The sequence below is a fragment of the Nannobrachium achirus genome, assembly GCF_963921795.1.
Source record: "Nannobrachium achirus genome assembly, chromosome: 19".
Classification (NCBI taxonomy): Eukaryota; Metazoa; Chordata; class Actinopteri; order Myctophiformes; family Myctophidae; genus Nannobrachium; species Nannobrachium achirus.
The window spans coordinates 12,771,472-12,794,380 of NC_137826.1; the positions used below are offsets into that span (position 1 = coordinate 12,771,472).

Genomic DNA, 22,909 nt, shown 5'->3' on the forward strand with positions numbered 1-22,909 from the left:
CACGGAACAGCGTCAAAAATACGGCCAATAATCTCCAGAGTGGCTTCTCATTTCCTCCAGCCCCACTTGGAGGTGCTGTGACGTCATGCGATGATGTGATGTCATCATAAGATGATGTACGATGGAAAATGACATGGGAGCGGAGTCCTCTGACACCCAGTTCATTGCACGTACATGTACAAGATATATCGTCGTTGTCGGGTGGAAACCTTGTATGTCCAAAAGCCTTCGTTCTGTATTAAAACAAACTAAACTAATGAAAACAGCCGATCTGCTGTTTTCACTACTTTTGTGCGACGGCCTTGTATGATGAAGCAGGGCTTTGCTTTGCGAAAAAGTTTACAAATTTGAAACTTGGAGATACAAGGTTTCTGCCCGACAGTGACGATATGTAAATTATGTTAGGATCACACATTTTGCCACGTGATCACTGATGTGTACCAAGAAGGCAATGTCATAGCCTACAAAATGATAGTAACGACAGACTCACAAATTGAGTCATTAATAACAATATTAAACGTCTCTTTGTGTAGAGTATTTAAAAGAAGAAAAAGAAACAGCAGAGAGCACTTGATTAAAATCCTGCCCACTTTGACACTCTAATAACCGCTTTCTACTTCATGGTACAACGGGCAACGCGGCAAAAATGGACGATCTACAAGCTCACACGGTGTTACATCTGCGACAGGTTGTAACCTTGTAGATCATCTATACTAGTCCTACCCGTTCAAAGAAATTATGTGCTGTGTAGGTGATGGGGTGTGTACAATAGGCTATATGAGGGATTAGTGGTGCTTGCATGTGGAAACGTAGGAATAACAGAAGAAATGTTGGAGAACCCAGCAAAATGTAAAAAGCATCAATTTGTAATATAATAAAAACAATATAACATGAAAATGAGTTGAAAGTACGCGCGCGCGCGCGACGCACACACACACACACACACACACACACACACACACACACACACACACACACACACACACACACACACACACACACACACACACACACACACACACACACACACACACACACACACACACACACACACACACACACACACACACACACTCCTCCCAGCAGACACAGCATTCTTGAGTCGACAAAGGTCTTGTAAATCCAAAACAGTTTTCTGAAAAACACATGCTATATATCAATGGTTCCAACTGTGTCATGTCGAGGACCCCCAAAAAGATTATGTGTTTGGCCGCAGACCCCATCTCAATCTGATTTTTTTCTTCTGGGGACCCCCGGCCCAGAAGCAAAGATTTTGGTTACAAATGTTGCCTCATGCTAGATGCAGAATAGATATGCCTCATGCTAGATGCAGAATAGATACACCATAAAAATGCTAATATACAGTATACGATTTGTGAAAGTGACAAACAGGCTTTGCAGTTATGTCAGGTCTGTTCATATGCTAATGGTGATGCGGATTCAGATCAATTGGTCCAGCCACCGAGGAGAAACGTTGTGACAGACAGACAGACAGACAGACAGACAGACAGACAGACAGACAGACAGACAGACAGACATTTGGATAATTATATGTTTGATTTGTCGTACGGCGTAGCATGAATCAGACACAACAAGTTGTGCTGGGCATAACAGCGATTTCTACCGATTCACTGGGCTGGACAAAACCCAGCAAAGGGCACGATGTTGAGACAGTAATGAGAGCCAACCAATTTCCGTCTGTCGGTGACAACATGAAAGGGAGAGCGGAGAGGTGCAGTTAAAATGGATAATGTTCACAGTGGAAAATCTGACTGATCCTGGATCTCGGCTGTAAACCCGCCAAAGTTTTGAGGAAAACCTGAGAAGCATGGATGCGTGTGCGTGCGTGTGTGTGTGTGTGTGTGTGTGTGTGTGTGTGTGTGTGTGTGTGTGTGTGTGTGTGTGTGTGTGTGTGTGTGTGTGTGTGTGTGTGTGTGTGTGTGTGTGCGCGTGTGTGTGTGTGTGTGTTGGGGGTGCTTTGGGCAGATCAAATACAAGATTATCTGATGGGAGAGGGGGGGGGGACGTAACATTGATGCTGACTGAGTAATACGATAAGACTAATTGGCTTTCTACCAAAGCCCTCATTGGGAAGGATGTCTGCATGTTGCAGACTCGCCAGAGAGGCTCAGTGAATAGATGATCTCGTTTCAGTAGCTGCATGAACCTTCAGTAAACCCAGCTCACTTTAACCACCAAGACCATCTATATAGGTGGTTCTCAAACTTTGAAATGTGAAGGTCTCCCCTTCACATTCAAATGTACAAATGTATATATGTAAATGTATATTGTCATCACAATATAAAGATGGCGGTCGTTTGGTTCCATTTGTACATAGAAAATAAGTAAATGTATATTATCATCACACTATCAATATGGAGGTTCTAGCTCAAAAGATATTGTGATATTTGATGTTGTCCATATCACCCAGCCCTATAGTTCAAACACAGGTGTAGCCAATCAACACAGGTGTTACTGTCGCGTTATTTGGAATCGCACATGAGTTCTGGGCAAACCCCGCCCCCGGACACGTCTGATTGGCTGAACCAGAGCTAGGGAGCGCTGCTTTTTGTTCGCTTGGACCGCGCGGAGGTGCCGAAAATCGTGGGAATGAAGATTTACTATTCTGTAGGCTACCCATTGTATGTAAGTCGGATGGCGCTGAGTCGGCTCATGCGACCTTCGCAATGCTCGACACGGCGACTTGGTCGCCGCTGCTCGCTCTGCTGTGTCTCACGTGGCTCAAGGTCGCCTGAAATGGCACGCCTCCGTCATGGTCAACGGAAACAAGCGCTCACGCCCAGAACTCATGTACGATATTCCAAATCAAGCGTCATTGTCTGGGGAGGTCCATATTCTCAGTCATGTACAGTAATCTAATGATCTTTAATAAATGAGCATTACATCTCAATAAGATGTACAGTATGGCACCCAGTAATGCTTGGTGTAAATTTAACACAGAGTGGTGTAAATTTAACACAGAGTGCAAAAATGGAACATAGTGTTTGATTGCAGATTTTACTGTGTGGTTTGTGCGTTGAAGGTGAAAAGGAAACTAAAATCAAACGACACTGCTCAGTGGTTGCTATAAAAGGATCATTTAGGTGCTGCCAATCATTCCCTGCAAGCAGGGGTCTTCAACCTTTTCAGGCCAAGGACCCCTTAGTTGAGAGAGAGATGAAGCAGGGACTTCCAGATTCCATATAGTTTCATCGTTTGACAGCACAATCATCAGTGTATTTCGGATTCATGTCAATTTGTGTTATCAGATATACAACCATTTGAACCGCCAATACATAGTAAACTTGACCTTTCACTCTGTTCTTAGTCTGCTCTTTTTCCCCTCTACACCAAAGCTCTTTGCCAAAAATAGCCGATCTACTTCTGTGAGGCGTTGTGAGCTTGTAGATCTGCTATTTTTGGTTTCTATCACACAACGATTTGGAGAACCCCCTGTAGTAACTCAGAGAACCCCCTGTTGAAGACCCCTGTATTACATGCATGTGCATGTTTTTTCATAAATTAAAGCCCTGCCTCATCATATAAGACCGTTGCACATAAGTAGTGAAAATATAATAGCAGATCTACAAGCACAAAACGGCTCGCAGTGTGAGGCGCTGTGTGCTTGTAGCTATTTTCACTAGTTTAAATCATTTTAAAAATGATAAATACAAAACGAACAGTTTTGGACATACAAGGTTTAAATCTGAAAGTGATATACACTAGTACAGCTACAAAACAGTATATTTGCCTTATTTATATGCAGACTGTAACCCTTGATAGAGTTTATTAAAACACTAAGCGGTGATAAGAATGTCAGGATTAGTACTGCACTCTTTACCATATGACAGTATTTTAATTACAAATAACTAATGCAAGCCATTTGAGGGAATAAGGGCCTATCTAATGAGAATGAGAAGCAGACCTATAAAACAGACCTAAAGAAATCCTCGATTAGCATTCATTTACAAGATTACATAATACACTCGGTGCTGTACTGTAGGTGCGTGCGTGCAAACAGCAAGAAGTCCTGGCACTACAGTATCCAAATAGCAAGTCATTTGCTTCAAGCAAAAGCATTCTAAGCTGTTAATGCAACGTGTGCTGAACCGCCAGCCAACCTTAAGTCAAATGTTTCCTATTCTCGCTAGTGGCTAAAGCTCCCTCAACAAAGTTACAGAGAGGGATGATGCATGTATACAAAGTTCAGTTCAGTTTCTTCAGCATATTTTTAAGGGAAAAAAAACACCCTGCATAGAAGCTGAAATATGACTCTTTAGTTGACACTAAAAAAGAAGGAAAGAAAGAAAAAATACCCTCAAGTTCAAAGCAGTCCATTTCATTAAAACCCTGGCACACACATCTCTGTTGTGTGGCTCGTGCCAAAACGCTTTTAAGAGGATTTCCACACACTATGTAGCATAAATGGCAAATTCTTTTACCCGGTGCTGCTGCATGCTGACCTTAAATAACACGTTTGCAGAGTCTGGGGACGAGGCAGCCCGAGCAAGCAAGCAAGCGACAAGCGAGATAAGTGTGTGGAAGAGAGAGATTCTGAACGCAGCACACAGCGAGTTAGTGAGTCTTCGCAGGTCGTACTGGAGCGTCAACCCTGCAGACAGAGTAGTATAAGCGAGGGAAGTGCTGGTGGCACAATCCAATATGACCCTAATGGAGAGGTGCCTTTTTATGCGGTTGGCGTGGTGGTGGGGTCCCAGGGACGTGCTGGGCCCCTGATTCAGCCCGGGAAAAAGAGTTGTAGAGGCCCTCATTGCGCGCTATAGAGAGAGAGAGAGATCTCTCTATAGCGCTGCTGCTACTCAAAGATTTGCCATGTCAGATCATGACAAGTGACAAGCCAGTGGGCCAATTACATGAGTTAGTTTGTTTTGTATTTATCATTTTAAAAATGATTTAAACTAGTGAAAACAGCCGATCTACAAGCACACAACGCCTCGCGGTGCGAGGCGTTGTGTGCTTGTAGATCTGCTGTTTTCACTACTTTTGTGCAACGGCCTTGTATGATGAAGCAGGGCTTTGCTTCGCGAAAAAATGTGCAAATTTGAAACTTGAAGATACAAGGTTTCTACCCGACAGTGACGATTTTTGTTGGCCGCCCAGCCCCCAAAATGGAACGAAGGCCGACATTTTATTTGTATTTTTTTCCTAATGGCCGGCCTGGACCGGCCGGGAATGAACCGGCCGTTGGGGAGTTGTCCCGCTTTTCCCCAATGGCCAGCACGTCCCTGGGTGGGGTGCTATCGGGGTTGGGGAGGACGGAGCAAGACTCCCCCGGACCTCCCCCTCCCCTTTATCACAGAGACTCTGAACAAGCACTCGTTCTCCGTGTCACTCGATGTGACCTGACAGACCGGGCCAGTGGCAAGCTGCAGCTGCCCCTTACCCCCGCGCTACAGTGTGAACGCCGGCGGTCGGTTGGCGAGGTCGAGGAGGTGCTGACACTTCCCATCAAAGAGGCGGGAGACGACGAGGCCGATAATACAATTGTGACAAGGAAGGGGAAACGGCGTTGAACGAAGAGAGGAGGCAGGAAACAGCGGTTCAGGAAGTCGTGCAGCGTTCCTATCAGTGGTGTAAAGTAACTAAGTACATTTACTGAAAGAGGTGGTGCCATAGTTTTGTACTTTTTCTGTTTTTCATGTGTCTAGGAGGTTGAAAGTACATCATTGGACCCGCTGGTGTGGTTTTTATGAGCAAATATGTATTCTCTTGGTATGTGTTTGTTTTCTCTTGGAGGCTGCCACCTTGTGGTCAAAAGTGTCAGTTAAAAAACACAGATACTTTTACATCACAGAATCAACTCCTCCCCTAATTACCATTCACCCAACACTGTGGGGTGTGGCTAACTTCAGCTGGGTCACCACCCACCTGATAATCATGTTTTAGAGGGGGGGGGGGAATCATGGCACCACCTCTTTAAGTACTGTACTTAAGTAAGGTTTAGAGGTATTTGTACTTTACTTGAGTATTTCCAAATTCCAATACTTTTACTTCTACTCCACTACAATTATTTGAAAACTTTAGTTACTAGTTACTTTGCAAGTATATATTATAATATTATAAAACATATATTAACCACTTTAGCCCTATTTTATACCTAGGATATTTGAAAATAGACGATCTACAGTGGGCCTACAAGCTCACAACGCGTCAATCTGCTATTTTCAAACATTTAGTACTTTTACTTTTGGTGCTTTAAGTACATTTTGATGCCAATACTTTCATAATTTTACTCAAGTACATTTTGAATTCTGGACATTACTTTATGTACAGTGCAGTATTGATACTTTTACTTAAGTACAAAATGTGAGTATTTTTTCCACCTCTGGTTCCTATGAGCAGTGGTGGAAAGTAACTACATGTACTCAAGTACAGTACTTAAGTACAATTTTTAGGTATTTACTAGACAAAATTATCTTTTCTCTTTATTTTTACTCACACAATGCTCAAAATCAACCTGACACAGACGATGGTCTTATGACCGAAACATTTGCTTAGCTCTTTTTTCTACTCTCTGCCAAAGGATCCTTAAACTTGTTGTGGTTGTGCAAGTCGTTTGCCACTTTCTTTTTGACAATCAATTTACAATTGAGGATTTTGGCAGACGCTCTTAATCCAGAGCTATTTATAGCCGGGGAGCCACAGGCCCAAAAGCTCAAAGAATAGGGTTTTACCTGTCATGACATACTTTTTATTTTTGTTTTTTCTATTCATTTGGTCATTAAGGTACACAGAATGAGAGGCCTGCTCTGCCGGAAAAAAGTTATGGCCATTTGTATATTCACTCCATCGACTTCAATATACAGGAAAGAAACACACCAAAAAAAAATATGCTTTAAGTAGCATGTGAGGGGTCAACCTAGGGGTTCTTGATGATTCTGAATCCATTGCAAGCATTTGTTTTGCATGAAAAACATTCCTTGGGCTAGAAAACGGACCAAAATAACAGTGAAAAGTGTTGACTCATCACTTTTCACAGGTTTGAGAGGCTGAAATCTAGCCCAAGGAATGTTTTTCATGCAAAACAAATGCTTGCAATGGATTCAGAATCATGAAGAACCCTTAGTTTGACCCCTCACATGCTACTTTTTTTGGTGTGTTTTTTTTTTCCAGTATAGTGAAGTCAATGGGAAACTTTTTTTCGCAGTGTTTCTGGCAGAGCAGGCCTCTTATTCTGTGTACCTTATTGACCAAATTAATAGGAAAAACGAAAATTTGGAGTATGTCATGACATCATAGGTCTTCTCTCATTTTGGCACAGTGGCTCCCTGGCTATTACAACAAGCTAAGACAGCACAAGGTATTACAGTACATCAAATACACCATTAATTCAGAGAGTTTTTTGCAAGGTTATAGGGTTAAGGTTTGGTTTAGGCTCCGTTAGCATGCAACGTAAAATCAACGATTGACTCTACTTTAGGGATGGGACGATAAGCGATATTATCATTTATCGTGATAAAAAACACACACGATAATCGTATCGTGGAGATTTCATTTATCGTGATATTGCCCTCTGTCACGCACTGGGATCAATTCACCTTTTATTTGCCCAGGCTGCATATCCGGTACCACTTAAACCCTTTGGTAAAAGGTACTTATAATATACGTACTTGATACAGTCTTTTTTTCCACAGTCTCTATCAAATGTCTTTGCCAAAAAATAGCCGATCTACAAGCTCACAACGCGGCGCCTTGCGACGCGTTGTGAGCTTGTAGATCTGCTATTTTTTGGCAAATGTTCCACCCCAGGATAATGGATTTTGATTACCGCGATAATATCGTAAATCGCGATTTCTTTTGTCACAGTAAACGTGAAATGAAATGTTCATATCGTCCCATCCCTACTCTACATGGTTCTCATCTGCGGACCATGTTCACAACTTCACATGCAACGCTCTTGGCGTTATAATGTTGTATCACTGTTACTGTACTGCCGTTTCTGCAAAACGTACAGTGACAGCGTTTTGTTTCAATGGCGTCCAGGCTGCCTATGCCGGGTGCCTTGCCCATACTGCTGAGTCGAGCTACGTTTCAGCACTTTGAGTGTGACGTGTGTTCCTGTGGCGAGGCACTTGAGAAAGTGCTTCTGAATATGGGTCACTGTCCTTGGCAAGCGTCTCCTGCCTTTTGATTAGAGCCAGGATATTTGAATATTACAGTACAGCACATATTGCACCCGGGGCCCTGGAGTGGTACTGCGCAGTGCATCCAAGACACTGGTGTGGTGCAGATGAGGCTAGAGCATTAACCCATCAAGACGTGGAACGCATCATCATTACGCATTATTACTTTAAACATTATTTTATGCTTTAACTATTACAAAATAGCAGATCTACAAGCTCACAGCGCACCGAGTGCTTCGCTGCAAGCTTGTAGATTTTTTAAAAATCATGACAATTTGTGCAAGTCTTTGAATATATTGACCCGATTCTATACAGTAAATGTCTTCTAAATCCTTCTTCTAAATCAGTGGTTCTCAAGCTTTTTCATGTCAAGGACCCCCTTACATGCATTTGGCCACGGACCCACATCTCAAAATATGTTTTTTCCAGGGACCCCCCAGAAGCAAATATATATATTTATTACCCGGCTTGGTTGAATGCTTGATTCTGATTGGTCGAGCGCTGAAATCAGCGGTGAATTATGAGCGTATAATGACCGCTCCGCTCTATAATTCACCGATGCCTAATCAAAGGCTCAGAGCAGCTGCTGCAGTCAGGATGCACTGTGTGTTTTTAGTGCAGTATCCAACATGGCAGCCATGTAAACAAACACACAGCGTCATTTACAACCAAACGTTGCTCTGAAAAATGTTTTAAAAACCATTTGAGGCGAGAAATAGACAACGCAGTAACAGAAAATGGATTCTATTTGACCAGCACTTCCTTGTTTTCCAAGGCGACCGTGTTGCGCTCGGAGGGGACGCACTTTCAGCCGTCTGTAAACAAGGAAATACTTTGTTTTGTTTTTAATTTTGAGTCAAAAAAATGTATGTATTAGCCGGGTAATAAGTGCTATAAGGTCTTGCTGCTTGGTCATTATGGCTTATATGGACACTTCGGGCTGATAATTCTATTAATTATCACCCCGTCGTGTCCATATAAGCCATAATGACCAAGCAGCAAGACCTTATCGCATACATATGTTTTTTTTAAAGATTTGTTTTTGGGCTTTTATGCCTTTATTGGATAGTATAGTAAACTGACAGGAAACGGGGGAGAGATGGGGAGAGACATGCGGCAAAGGTCGTCCGGATCGGGAATCGAACCGGCGAAGCCGCCAGGTATCAATCCCTATATGGTACTGTATGCACCTAGACCAGTAGGCCACCGGGCGCCCCCAGAAAATAATATTTGAGTTACAAATGTTCTCTTTTAAGATATATTCAAAGAAAACATTTTTCAAAAATAGCAGATCTACAAGCTCGCAGCGCGGCAAACGGTGCCGCGCTGTGAGCTTGTATATCTGCTATTTCTTTTTATAGTTAAAGCATAAAATAATGGTTAAAGTGGTTCCAAGTCTTGATGGGTTAATAGGGTTCATATTATATGTGCAACGTACAGACGGGCAGGGGCGGCCTTAGCTATGTTTCACCAGTTTCAATTGAAACGGGCCTCAGCCACCAGGGGGCCTCCAACAGCTAGCCAGCAAGCCTTGTTCAACTTGCAACTTGTCACTGCATGTTGCTCTGTTGCCACAGCAAGCTGTTTTGTTACTCACTATTGCTTATGAAACACTAAGGATTATTATTTAATGTCAACATTCAATTACCAAGGGAAGATGTAACTATGAGTTTAACTAGTCCACCTGTCTAGCCTAATTCCAGACCTTAGACCCCGCCCACTCTCAGAGTGGACTCTTTCTCTGGTCTGGAGCTGAGTACATGAATCAGCATTTATTTTCGGCTGCTCCAATGAGCGCGGGGGGTGGGGGTGGGTCTAACGAATATCCAATCCGGGCAGCAGTTGAAACGATTGAAACGAAGTTCACACACACAGGCAGGCTGAGGAAGGCACACGCACACACACACGCGCGCGCTGATTTCACCAAGCTGTTAATGTTGATTACATGTTTCTGGTCGCAGTTCTGTGTGGAAGCAGTCACTGGCACAGACAGACACACACACAATCACAGGTACACTCCGCGACCGTGCGTCTCGATCACCGCGCGTCGCGATCACTCGCAAAAAAGTCCCTCCCCCGTAAATCGCTCAGAATAGGGCACAGTTTCAGACTACTGCGTGAGCTGAGTCTGAGATCAGGCTACCACCTGTCCAGTCAAGTTAAGTTCACCTGATAGTTACTGACATAACACTTTTTAATAATCATATAATCTTGTTAATATAACGCCATTTAGGTACATGCTATAACATTATGTAGTGACATAATAAAGATATATACTGTATAAAGCAGCCAGTCATTGACTTTAAGTCAACTCCTGTGTGCGATTGCTGCGCGGCTACTGTGGCCTCGGTGCGCTGGCGGAGGTGCGGGGGGGCCTCATCAATAGCTCTTGAAACGGGCCTCCAGATTCCTAAGTCCGCCCCTGCAGACGGGGGACCTATTGGCCGAGAACACAACTGGCTCATCGAGCCGAACATTGGCAGCGTGTCAGGAACGTCGGCGCTGAAAACGCCGGAGAACGCTTGTTGTTTGTATCCCTTGTTAAATTGTCACACTTTACTGGAGTGCTGAGACGCATGCAGCGTGCTTCCAGTGTCAGCTAAAGCGGAGAGATGGGCCACTCAGTGAGCGGTATATCTGTCTGCATCATGGCAAGCCACGCATAGATAACATTAATAATACTGCAATGCATCGTATTATCACATCACCATGGTAACCGAGCATTTGACACAGTGTCACTTCATTCCATGTACATGACACGCACGCGCGCACACACACACACACACACACACACACACACACACACACACACACACACACACACACACACACACACACACACACACACACACACACACACACACACACACACACACACACACACACTTGTATTACTATATGTGTGAGGACATCGACATCTTGAGACGGCAATGTTAGGAATGCCATTTTTACAATGTTTTGCCCTATTGTACCTGATCAACAGGCTTGTAAAGTTGTGAGCTTGAGGACACCTATGCTATTTTCTAAGTACAAATTGGCATAACTCGGACCCTAAACCTAACCTCTAAAATGTCTAATCCTATCGCCCCAAGCCGATTCCTTTCCTATATCATTGTAATTCCTGGCCCTGATTTGTGCACGCACATCCAGACATTTCGACAGGTGCTGTATCAAAACAGAGATACTGAAGAGAAGAAAAGCAGGTCAGCACACTCAGGTATACCTGACTGAGGCCGGAGTGGCTGAAACCTTGTATTTGTTGTTACCGCTCTCAGTGGTGTAAAGTAACTAAGTACATTTACATAAGTACTGTACTTAAGTACAATTTTGAGATATTTGTACTTTACTTGAGCATTTCCAATTTCCAATACTTATACTCCACTACATCTCAGAGCCAAATATTGTACTTTTACTTCACTACGTTATGGTAACATGTCATTAGGTCGAACACCCTTTGGATCGACCACCAAACTCTAACCCAAACCCTAATCCTAACCTCAGTAAAACTATGCCTAACCCTAAACCTAACCTCAGTAACCGTGACGGTTATGGGTGATTATCTAACCTGCCGACGCTCAAGGGTGATTATCTAACATATTGCCGACGCTGTTCGACCCAACGGGAGTTCGACCTATGGGGCACTCCCCCTACATTATTAAACAACTTTAGTTACTTTCTGTTATTTTCAAAAGATTTTCATATAGCTACTTGGGGGGACTTTCGGCCCTCGCAAGTGTAGTAAATAAGACAAGTACACCGCACACACACACACGCGTGCACACACACACACGCACACGCACACACACACACACACACACACACACACACACACACACACACACACACACACACACACACACACACAGAGAGTACATCTCTGACAGAAAGGCCCTGGCGCTGGGAATACCAGGGGGAATTCCACCAGCAGCGGAGGCTCTGCCCTCTCTCCCTGCCTGGCATGCAGTCTTCTGTCATAACAAGCCATGATCTTCAAAGCTGAACAAGGACTGATGGCGGGAAAGGGAACGGCGGGGAGGGAATTATAACGACCGACGGGGAGGAAGGAGGGGTGGTGGGGGGGGCTTTTCCTTTTCTCCGGGCCTCTGATTCATCTTTAAACATGTTCCTTTATTGCATCTTTGATTGTCTTCCTTGAAGAACATGGGGGAGGGGGGGGGGGGGGGGGGGATGACACTCAGTTGTTGAGCTATTGAATTCAGATCACCCATGGTGCTCCTTCCTCCCTACCCCGTCTCAAGCGTGTGTGTATGCTAATGCTAATGCTACACGACCTGGCTTTTCCAAGATTAGATATATGTATTTGGCCGCTGACCCCCACAAGCTCACAACAGACATTGTATAATTATCCAAAACCATTACTTTTCAAACAACTAAGAACTGTGTGTTCCAATGGATCCGATGTGGTTATCATTTAGTCTCAAGCTCGTTAATACTTTTCAATGGTTCAATATTTATTATAAAAAAAAATCGAACCTCGGTTCGAAGTGAAGCGGTGAATTTGAGTACAATATTGTCTGGAGAGCCAAATTCCTCAATTTTTCATTCTGGATTGTCATGTGAAGCTTGACCAATCCTCAATCCTGGACGCACGATACACACAAAGCCACTCCTTGGAAGCGGCTTTCACCGCTTAAAAAAAACACCTGACAGACTTAAACACTCAACCTGGTGTCACAGTTTTTGTCTATATTGACATGCCTAGGGACGCACGCACGCGGACAACAATTGTCTCGCCGAACCACACAGTTGTATGTAAAGTACTGTAAGTCAGTGTATAGTAGATGTACATACTATAGCACAAGCTGGCAAAGGAAAACATGATGCAGCTGCCACAACACTAGGAATACAGGAGGGAGACTTTAACTCCTTCTGTTTTATCAGTCTTCTCTGCCACCATGACAGACAGACAGACTCAGGAAGGCTGTGTTCCCTGTACTGAGGAGGATATACTGGCAGAAATTGACAGAAATCATGCTCAGTTAAATGTTTCAAGAGGTAGGGGCTATTACAGAGGTCCCCTCGTGTTACCAGGTCTCCTTGTTAAACCTTGTTACTGATTCATACACATTCTGGATCTGGTCTTTTCTTCAGTTAAATCTATCACAGGGGTTCTCAAATGTTTCCATGCCAAGGACCACCCAAATAGCCATAGCATCTGGCTGCATGCGGCCCCCTATTGTGAAACGGCTTTACAAAATGAAAATGGAAAATAATGATGTTTAACAATAATGACATATTCCAAATTTAAATTTAAACAAGAAAGACGCAATTCTGGAAAATTGCATAAGTGTGGTTGCCGTGACGCAAGTCACACTTGCAGATTAATTCCATCCTTTTTATGCCCATATATGGAGGTCCCTGATGTCATCAATATTATGCCCATATCTTGGAATGCCCATATATGGACATACTTTGTCAGCCTCATGTGGTCTATGACATCAGACATCTATGATGCCAGTCATCTCCATATTTGGGAAAAGTTTAATTTTAGCTTTTTCCCATTCAAGTCAATGGAGAAAATGAATTCACGAATGAATTAATAGAAATTAAACTATAAATAACGTATCTCTTAGCAAAATGCAAGACAGTAGATTTGACATAATGGCCACCTAAACTGTGGGAGGCAAAATAAACTTTATCCGGAAAGATGGAAAGATGGATGGAATAAAGTCGGACAAGTACTATAGTCTGGTTGCCCTTTTAGGGAAACCAGACTAATTACATGTGTTTTTTATATATTTTCCAATTGGCTCCCACTTTGACAATAACGGATCTTTTACACTATCTTGACTTCAGGCAAAGTCAGTGATAATAACATAAATGATTAGGAAATATGAAATAGTGAATCGGTGCTACTGTATGGAGAGATGACAACCAGACTAATATCAGGTCATACTGCACATTTCAGTGAGGGAGAGCCTCCTTGAGCACAGATGTTGTTCCGACGGTGTGAAGACAAAATGCTTGGGATTCTTCGGGATGATAATTAATGGTTAGGAATTTGTTCTGTGCAGACAGGGTTGTCTTTGTGCTGTGCCATGACTGAACGCTGTGAGAGACACCTTCAACCACTTGAATCCTGGCTATTATTTTCACTAACAGCATCAGATCTACAAGCTCACAGTGCAATGACAATGTATAGGGCTTAGCTGGTTTATTCATTACAAGTAATTGATATCAATATGTTGTGAACAAACCACTAGGGATGGGACGATACGCAATATTATCGTTTATCGTGATAAAATTGTATCGTGAAGATTACATTTATCGTGATATTGTCCTCCGTCGTGCACTGGGATCAATTTTCCTTTTATTTGCCGAGCTGCATATCCGGTACCATTTTAAACCCTCTATAATTGGTAAAAGGTACTTATAATATACGTACTTGATACAGTCTTTTTTTTCACTCTGTCAGATGTCTTTGCCAAAAAATAGCCGATCTACAAGCTCACAACGCCTCACATTGTGACGTGTTGTGACGTGTTGTGAGCTTGTAGATCTGCTATTTGTTGGCAAATGTTCCGCCCCAGGATAATGGATTTTCGATTATCGTGATAATATCGTAAACCGCGATTTCTTTTGTCACAATAATCGTGATAGGACATTTTCACATCGTCCCATCCCTACAACCCGCTCCCTCCAAATCGAGTGTTTACGCTCGTTTTCCAAACGGTAAATCTTCTCTCCGCTAATGCTCCAGACAAAAGAAAAAAAGGTGTGTGTGTTGTAGTCTGCAGCGTTCCATGATGGATGCCTCATGTCATGTTACATCTGCATGATGTGTTAACCCATTTAGAACGGGTACACATTTTGTGTATCATTACTTTATGCTTTAACTATTGAAAAATAGCAGATATACAAGCTCACAGCGCGGCACCGAGTGCCGCGCTGCGAGCTCGTAGATCTGCTATTTTTGAAAAGTCGTGAACATTAGAATTTTGACCTGATCCTATAAGTGTCTTTTGAATCCTTCTAATTCTAGGCCTAAATGGGTTAAACGCTGTGATCATTACCAGGGCTGCGGTACGTTGTGTGCCTGTGGAGCATTCACCCGCCACAGCATGGGGTTAGACTTAGCTTACTGTGCGAGCACCGTGTGCTCTCAACATTTTACACCGCCGCGAAACAATGAATGACAAGATCTTCACCACAGGGTGGCCCGTAGGGACCGGGCTGTCTGGAAGAGGGGTCTGCCTGTCTGGCTGTCTGTATAGCTAATCTCCAAATTTGCTATACTAGAATATCCTAGAGTACTCACATGCGTGCTCACATGCACACACACGCACAACTGCTCCAAGCCATGTTGCCCACAAAAAGCACTGTTTCTTCATGTATTTTGAGTGTGTGTGTGTGTGTGTGTGTGTGTGTTTGTGTGTGTGTGTGTGTGTGTGTGCCCTCTTGTAACCTGAGACTCTCTCTCTCTCTCTCTCTCTCTCTCTCTCTTGCTCTCTAGCGAATGAGCGGACGGCATAGGGTGGGGGCCAATGATAGAGTTATGGGCGGTATGCCCTACGTTCTACCTACATCGGACGTTCTCCCTACCTACCGCTTGGAAGTGGGATGCGGCTTTAAGCCAATTGTAAATATAAGATACTCTGCCAGAAATTTAAGAAGTAAATTGAATAGGTCAGGGGTCTTCAACGTTTTCAGGCCAAGGACCCCTTAGTTGAGAGAGAGATGAAGTAGGGACCCCCACTACCTTATCATAGGTTCCATATCCTACAGTAGGTTCATTGTTTGACAGCACAATCGTCAGTGAATTTTGGATTCATGTATATTTGTGTTTTCAGATATTTAACTTGAACCGTCAATACTTAATAAACTTTACCTTTCACTCTGTACTTAGTCTGCTCTTTTTCCCCTCTACGACAAAGCTCTTGTAGATCTGCTATTTTTGGTAAAGTTCTCAGAATATGGACACTAGGGTTCAAGTGGTTAATATAAAAAAGAAGAAATCAAATCACTCAAAGATTTGAAGGACCCCCTGTAGTAACTTTGAGGACCCCCTGTTGAAGACCCATAGTATAGGATATGTGTGTGAATATTTTCTTTTACATTTTGTAAATATATAATTTCAGGCCCACTACAATTCAGGCAGGACTGACATCATCAACATAACATCAGAGAGACACAATTAAACTACGCCATTAGACGACACCATCTTGTTATTGCGGCGTGGTTCAGCAGGAGTGGAGGTGTCTAGGAGGTCTGTGTGTCCAGAGCTATTCTTGCAAACTGCTGGGTCTTGCACACACTTCCAGTATTGTTAAATGTATGTATTTAACTTAAAATGTATAACGAAAGTCTCTTATTGGGCCAAATTGGGAGTCATGCGTTATAGATATGTTATATACATAGACAACCGACGTGATAGATATGATGGCGCCAAAGTCTGAGATCCACATATGAGCCTGTGGACCCAACACCAGGTGGCGTGGTTCGCTGAAAAAAACAAACCTCGCCCCTTAACATCAACAAGACAAAAGAGCTCATTGTGAACTTCAGAAAGACCAGAGGTACTAGCAAGCACGTCCCCCATCTCCGTCATCGGGGTGGAGGTGGAGCGTGTCGCCACTCACCAGCTTCAGAGTTTTTGCGGTCGACATATCAAAAGACCCCTCCTGGGCCCTCAACGCCTCTACCCTGATAAAAGAAGGCAAGCCAACCAACGTCTGTTCTTCCTGAGGAGGCCGAAAGTGAAAAGCCCATTCACCTATGCAGCGCTGCATGATAAACCTTTACTATTGTACGCATCCTTCCTCACCTACTACTGCATCACAGCTCGGGAGTGGAAACTTTGGGTGAAAAGACAGTAAACGAGTGAAATAAAATCCACCCATGACCCATCCATCCACCCACCCACACACACACACCATGAGAGATGAAAAACCGAAAACTAAGAAAAGACAGATGTAAATATTTCGATGCGTAGGTATAAAGGATGATATAACATGGTGGATCTCGACCCCTAATGCACTTGTATTCCAAAACAAATGTAGGTGGTGTGCAGCCAGGAGTAAAGGCTTGATTTATGCTTAGTTGCGTGTCGGCGTCGTGCTTCGAAAACACCCGATCTACAAGCTCAGAACGCGTCGCAGCGCGGCGCGTTCTGAGCTTGTAGATCGGCTGTTTTCAACCCCGACACGAAGCTAAGTATAGGTGAGACTTTAGCCTCCTGCTAATGCGCTTTGTTCTAGGTCAGGACACTCAGCAGGGAAAAGTGAGTTTTTCAGACACCAAAGGTGCACTCTAACATCCTTACTTTGTGAAGTACTTTGGCCCAGGCAGACGTGGTGGAACCAGTGAAATGAAATAATAATATTTTATTGCTCAACGGCGTGTGTAAAAAGGTCAAACTGGGCTGCTGCAGCAGGGTTTTTCTTTTCTTTTTTTTTCGAGAGTCCATAACTTTTGGAGATTGCAAGACTCTTTTCTGCTGCGCCGCGAGATAACGCTAATGAACCGTTTTCTGTAGCCGCAAATTGTAGCGGTGTCATTCCTGCCGGGGCTTAATGAGTTATTGAAGCCTAATTAATTCTGTGCAAATCCCCACACTGAAGTCTCTGAGAGCTTTTGTTATAATGACAACAGTCACTTTTACAACAAGTTTCATCATCACTCATCGGTTGCTCGCTAATATTCGGCCTGTTCCTCTAAATTGCTATATCCTTCATCGCTTTGTTTCTCGATCCTTTTGTGCGTGCAAGTGCGAGTCATAATAATTCAATTCTCTAATCAACAACATAGCATTGATGAGAGGTGCAGAAACTAAACTTAGACATGTCTCGCATCCCCTAAGCTCTGCTTCCACAAGAAGTGGGCCAAGCTCATGAGGAATAATGTTGTTAATTGTTAATTAATACACTTCATGCTCCTATTGCCAGTAGGGAGGAGTCCTCAAGTCATCTGATTAACGATGACTTCTAAATGGGTATAGAAGAGCAAAGAATACACCTAATTTGAAAAACTAAAAACAAAACAAGGTAAAACAAGGTATAGATCAGGTTAGGGGACCAGGAAAGCATCTGTGTCATTTTAGATTTTAGTGTTGGCTATTAAAGAAATAGCAGATACGGAACATTCATGAAAAATCTTTAAAGTGTAAGAAAGGCATTTGTAGAATTGGCTTCAGATCTTAAAGGACAACTTTGTTTTTTTACAATAAGGGTTCATATTTTAGAATGTAATTAGAGAAAATAAAAGAAAGAAGTTAAAATGTTTTCATTTACTGCTTTCGATCGTTTTAGCGATTTTGTGTCTAAAATAAGCCGAAAATGTCTTTATTACTATTTAAAGTAACACTACCTGCCCCCATAAGTCACATCTGCCCATTACAGATTGCGGTGCATCTTGGGAACGGGCTTATTGTGTCTAAAAAGACATATTTAACCACTTAAAGGTGATACACCATGCATTTAAAAAGTATTTATGTCATATTGTTTATGTCCGAAAAACGTTTTTCAAAAAGAAAAAAAAAAAACTTTTTTTGAAAAAAAAAGAAAAAGAAAAAAAAAAACGGCCGTCGCTGACGTCAGCGACGGCAGCAAATCTGGACAGCCTGTTTTGAGAACCCGTGGGATGCTTTTAACCTCCGCCTTCCCAAAACCAGAGAAAGACACAATGGTCAGAAATGGGACTTTGTGAGGATAGAAGGTGCTAGTGGGACCCCAAAAAAAGGTTTTAAAATAGGAAAAGTGAAATTTCATGGTGTATCACCTTTAAATGAAATCAAAATCGCTAAAACGATAGAAAGCAGTAAACCCGAGACCTTCTGCTTCCCAGGCGGGCTCTCTACTCATTCAGCCAGTTGACCACCCCTTCATTCAATTCATGAACCTTGGCTGTCAAGATGGACGTCCCTGCTGACGGAGCCGTGACAGGTGAGAAATGATATGCTACCAATGTAGACATTCGTAAACAAGTGTCAACACAAGGACCTGTTCTGGATTCTAACTGTGGAGTTTTCTCTGAAAATGTGCACTCACTCTCAGTCTCAGCAAGCACTTCCTGCAAGGACGTGCTGGCCATTGGGAAAAGCGGGACAACTCCCGGACGGCCGGTTCATTCCCGGCCAGTCTAGGCCGGCCATTAGGAAAAAAAATAAAATAAAATGGCCTTCGTTCCATTTTGGGGGCTGGGCGGCCAACAAAGTAAATCGTCACTGTCTGGCAGAAACCTTGTATCTCCAAGTTTCAAATTTGTAATTTTTTTCCCGCAAAGCAAAGCCCTGCTTCATCATACAAGGCCGTTGCACAAAAGTAGTGAAAACAGCCGATCTACAAGCACACAACGCCTCGCGGTGCGAGGCGTTGTGTGCTTGTAGATCGGCTGTTTTCACTAGTTCAAATCATTTTTAAAATGATAAATACAAAACAAACGTTTTTTGGACATACAAGGTTTCCACCCGACAATGACGAAATATAACTCATGTAATTGGCCCACAGGCTTGTCACTTGTCATGAACTCTTTTTCCCGGGCTGAATCAGGGGCCCAGCATGTCCCTGCCTTCCTGAATAAAGACAGGTTAAAGTACTGCTTAACACGAGAATGTATTTCTGCACTGGAAAGTTTACGACAAACTTTGGTAATTAAGCCATGAAGTGCACTACAAATGATTTGTATGATCAGGTAATGAGTAAACAAATTGTGCGTCAAGCACTTGAAAAGGCCAAAGAGACTTCAATACTACATCTTTCCCTCTACTTTATCTTGCCTGGCATTTAATTACTGCAGGCAACTTCCGGGGCTGAGTGAAAGGGAATTAATGAGAAAAATGCAACATAGTCGTTTGTCTTTTCAGAGGTAAAATGGGCATAAATAGTATTGCATCTATTGGAGGTAAATACCTAATATAGAAATACAAGGGAAGGGGACAGGAGTAGGCAGGAAATATGTAGAAGTGCATTTATGTGGGCACCACTATTTCAATTTGAATGATTAAACCTGCCAGTAGAGATGATTGGGCCCTCGCACCGTGCCATAATTACATGTATTTAAAAGTATGAAGACTATAACTTCAGTAGGTGACTATGATTAAAATGTCTAAATTGTAGATTCAAGCTTTTAGATTTAAGTACAGACTGGAACTCTCATACAACTTGTGCAATTTGGTAAAAGATTGAGCATGTGCACTCAAAACGCCACTTTCTTTATTTCATGGCATACAGTACCATTGAAATTTGCCATGCCACTATGAAAACTCTAATCTTCACACTAAAGCATCATGACGGTTTTAAGGCTTTTCTGACCACATTTGAGGTGGGTATGGTCAACCAGCTAGGAGTATATATGTCATAGTATATTAGAGAAACAGCACATTCGAGACGCGGAGCACTCGTGGTGCGGCACGGGGCGGAGCAAGCGGTCGCCACAACAACGTACTCCAGGCGGTGCGCCGCTCTATTGTCCACGACACTGCGAGCGGCTACCGAAGCCCCCCTGTATCCACGAAGCCCAAACGAGTTACGAGGCCCCCCTGGGTCCACGAAGCCCCAAGCGGCGCGAAGGCCAGCGGACCTTGGTCCTGCTCTTCGCCCCCGAGCGCCGCAGGCGCGAGTGGCCGCGAAGAGCGGGCCAGGGCCGCGCGGCCGGCGGAGCGCCGCGCGAGTTACGAAGCCGTGGTGAATGCAATCGTTATATTTATGCCCAGGCCGTAAGGCCTGGGCAAGCGCACGTTAAACGCCCTGTCCAAGTGACTACAATGGAGCTAATGGCTAGGCTAGGCTAGGCTAGGCTAGGCTAGGCTAGTAAATAAAGAGTAAACACTTCCGGTCTGCGGCGAGTTCAAAGCGTGACGTAACTCTCTTATATACACTCTGGTGAATGGCAGAGCAGTGGCTGACGTCGCCATCTGGTGGTGATTAGTGTGTGGTGAACGTCAAAACAAGTGCTCCTTGACAACTTTTACTGGTTTCTTGAACATACTGTAACATATACATTAAAGTATAAAACATGTAATCTCCTGTTGCCAGTTGGTGGTGCTATGATTATCACTTCATGTTGGCATGTAGATATACAGTAGCTGGGACTCTTGTCAAACATGAAGTTTGGCGCGGTCAAGACATAAACTACTACTTCTTGTTACATGGCCAAACATGCAAATTCAATGCCTCACCAGTCACCACAGCCAACAACTGATATAGTTATAGTGTTTTGTGAGGACATACTGCTGAAAATGGAACGAAATCACAATGTACTGTATACAGCTCTCAGGGGTTAGAGGCCTGGGTCAAAGGAAAACTTACTTGAGGGTGAACTGCTCGATGGTGGAGTTGGGCATCAAGTAGAGGGAGATCCTGAGCGTCTCACCGGGCTTCAGGGGCTTGTCAGGCAGCCGGAGGAACATGTTCTTGTCCAGCTGCTTGTCCACCAGCAGCTGCTCTTGGCTGGCCTGGTACAGGCTGATGCTGCCGATGCGCAGCAGGGGGTGGTGTGACGGCGGCTCTCCCCGCGAGCCAGCGCCCCTTTGACCTTCGACGCACTCTCCTCCCACACTGGGCTCGTGGAGGGTGTAGTAAAGCTCCGCTTGGAGGGTCTCGCTGGTGAGGCCGTCTAGGAGCCCGTCGCTGGAGCCTCTCCTCCGTCCCAAGGGGGCCATGTTGGTGTTGAACCAAGAGGCGGGCAGCTCCAGCTGGGCCAGGCACTGCGCCAGGTTGCCTCGCATCCGGCAGGATGTTTTGGTTTCGCGGACGTCGCGGAACGCGTGGAGCCGCACGCAGGGCAGATTGTCCTGGGCCTTGAAGTCGTCCCAGTCGCGGCCCGCGATGTAGAAGAACACCTGCACCGTGGGGTTGTTGGAGAAGACCCGCGCTTGCACGATGAAGGCCCGCACCTTCCAGTTGACTGTCAGTTGCCCGGGGATGTCGAGGGGACTGGCAGGCTGGAGGAGCTCCTTGGACAGAGCCTGGTCCTGGGCAAAGGGCCCAAAGCTTATGTTTATGGCAGGCAGGTCTTTTGTCTGGAACACTACAAAGCTCTCCGATCGCTGCAGTGGGTGTCCAGAGCTCGGGGCATTGCCACCGCCGCCAACAGTCTGGCCCGTGGCCTGGGCTTCTCGCAGGAAGAACGCCAGCTGGGCGTTGGAGAGCTTGAAGTTGGCCGGAAGGTAGACATGAGGAGGCGCTGGGCTGGCGGTCGACGCCGAGGAACTGACGAGGAGGCCGTCTGCGCCGGTCGGCGAGATTCTACCTGCAAGCGCTGGGGAAACAACAAGAGAGAGAAAAGTTGAAAGAGGTTAACCATGCACTTAATTAAACCCCATAAGCAGAGTCACTCAGGGCTCAATACTGCTGGTGTCTTTCATGTTTTCACTCTAAATTAAATATGTTTGCTGCAAATGGCTTATATACAAGTTACAAGGCCACGCGTTGTAAGCTTTCTTTCTTTTTTCCCGTTCCACTAATATACTGTAACAATGTTGAAAGTGAGATTGAAATGAAGAGAGAAGAGCGAACAACAGACAGAGAGAGAGAGAGAGAGAGAGAGAGAGAAAGGGGAGAAGACGACAGCCAGCCCCATGGCCTCCCCTAAGTAACAAGAAATCTTGTGAAATAAAATGTCGTCAACCAATCATCAAGGATGATGATACACGAAAGAAGAAGAAGAAGAGAGAGAGAGGGAGAGAGAGAGAGAGAGAGAGAGAGAGAGAGAGAGAGAGAGAGAGAGAGAGAGAGAGAGAGAGAGAGCGTTTTGATTGTTTTGTTCAACTTTTGCTTTGGCATTTGGCAATGTAACGTATATTTTCT

At 44.1% G+C, this 22,909-nt stretch overlaps 1 protein-coding gene across 1 annotated transcript in view; it reads right to left on the reverse strand.

Moving 5' to 3' along the window:
* Window positions 1–22,467, reverse strand: part of tmem132e (transmembrane protein 132E) — a gene marked incomplete at its 5' end in the record, with an annotated part of 201,259 nt that extends 178,792 nt beyond the window's left edge. The window contains 2 exons of the mRNA XM_080749244.1: window positions 21,410–22,361; window positions 22,452–22,467. Coding sequence (XP_080605370.1) covers window positions 21,410–22,361; window positions 22,452–22,467 — 968 coding nt within the window. The remainder of the gene's footprint in view (window positions 1–21,409; window positions 22,362–22,451) is intronic.
* Window positions 22,468–22,909: the final 442 nt, after the last annotated feature.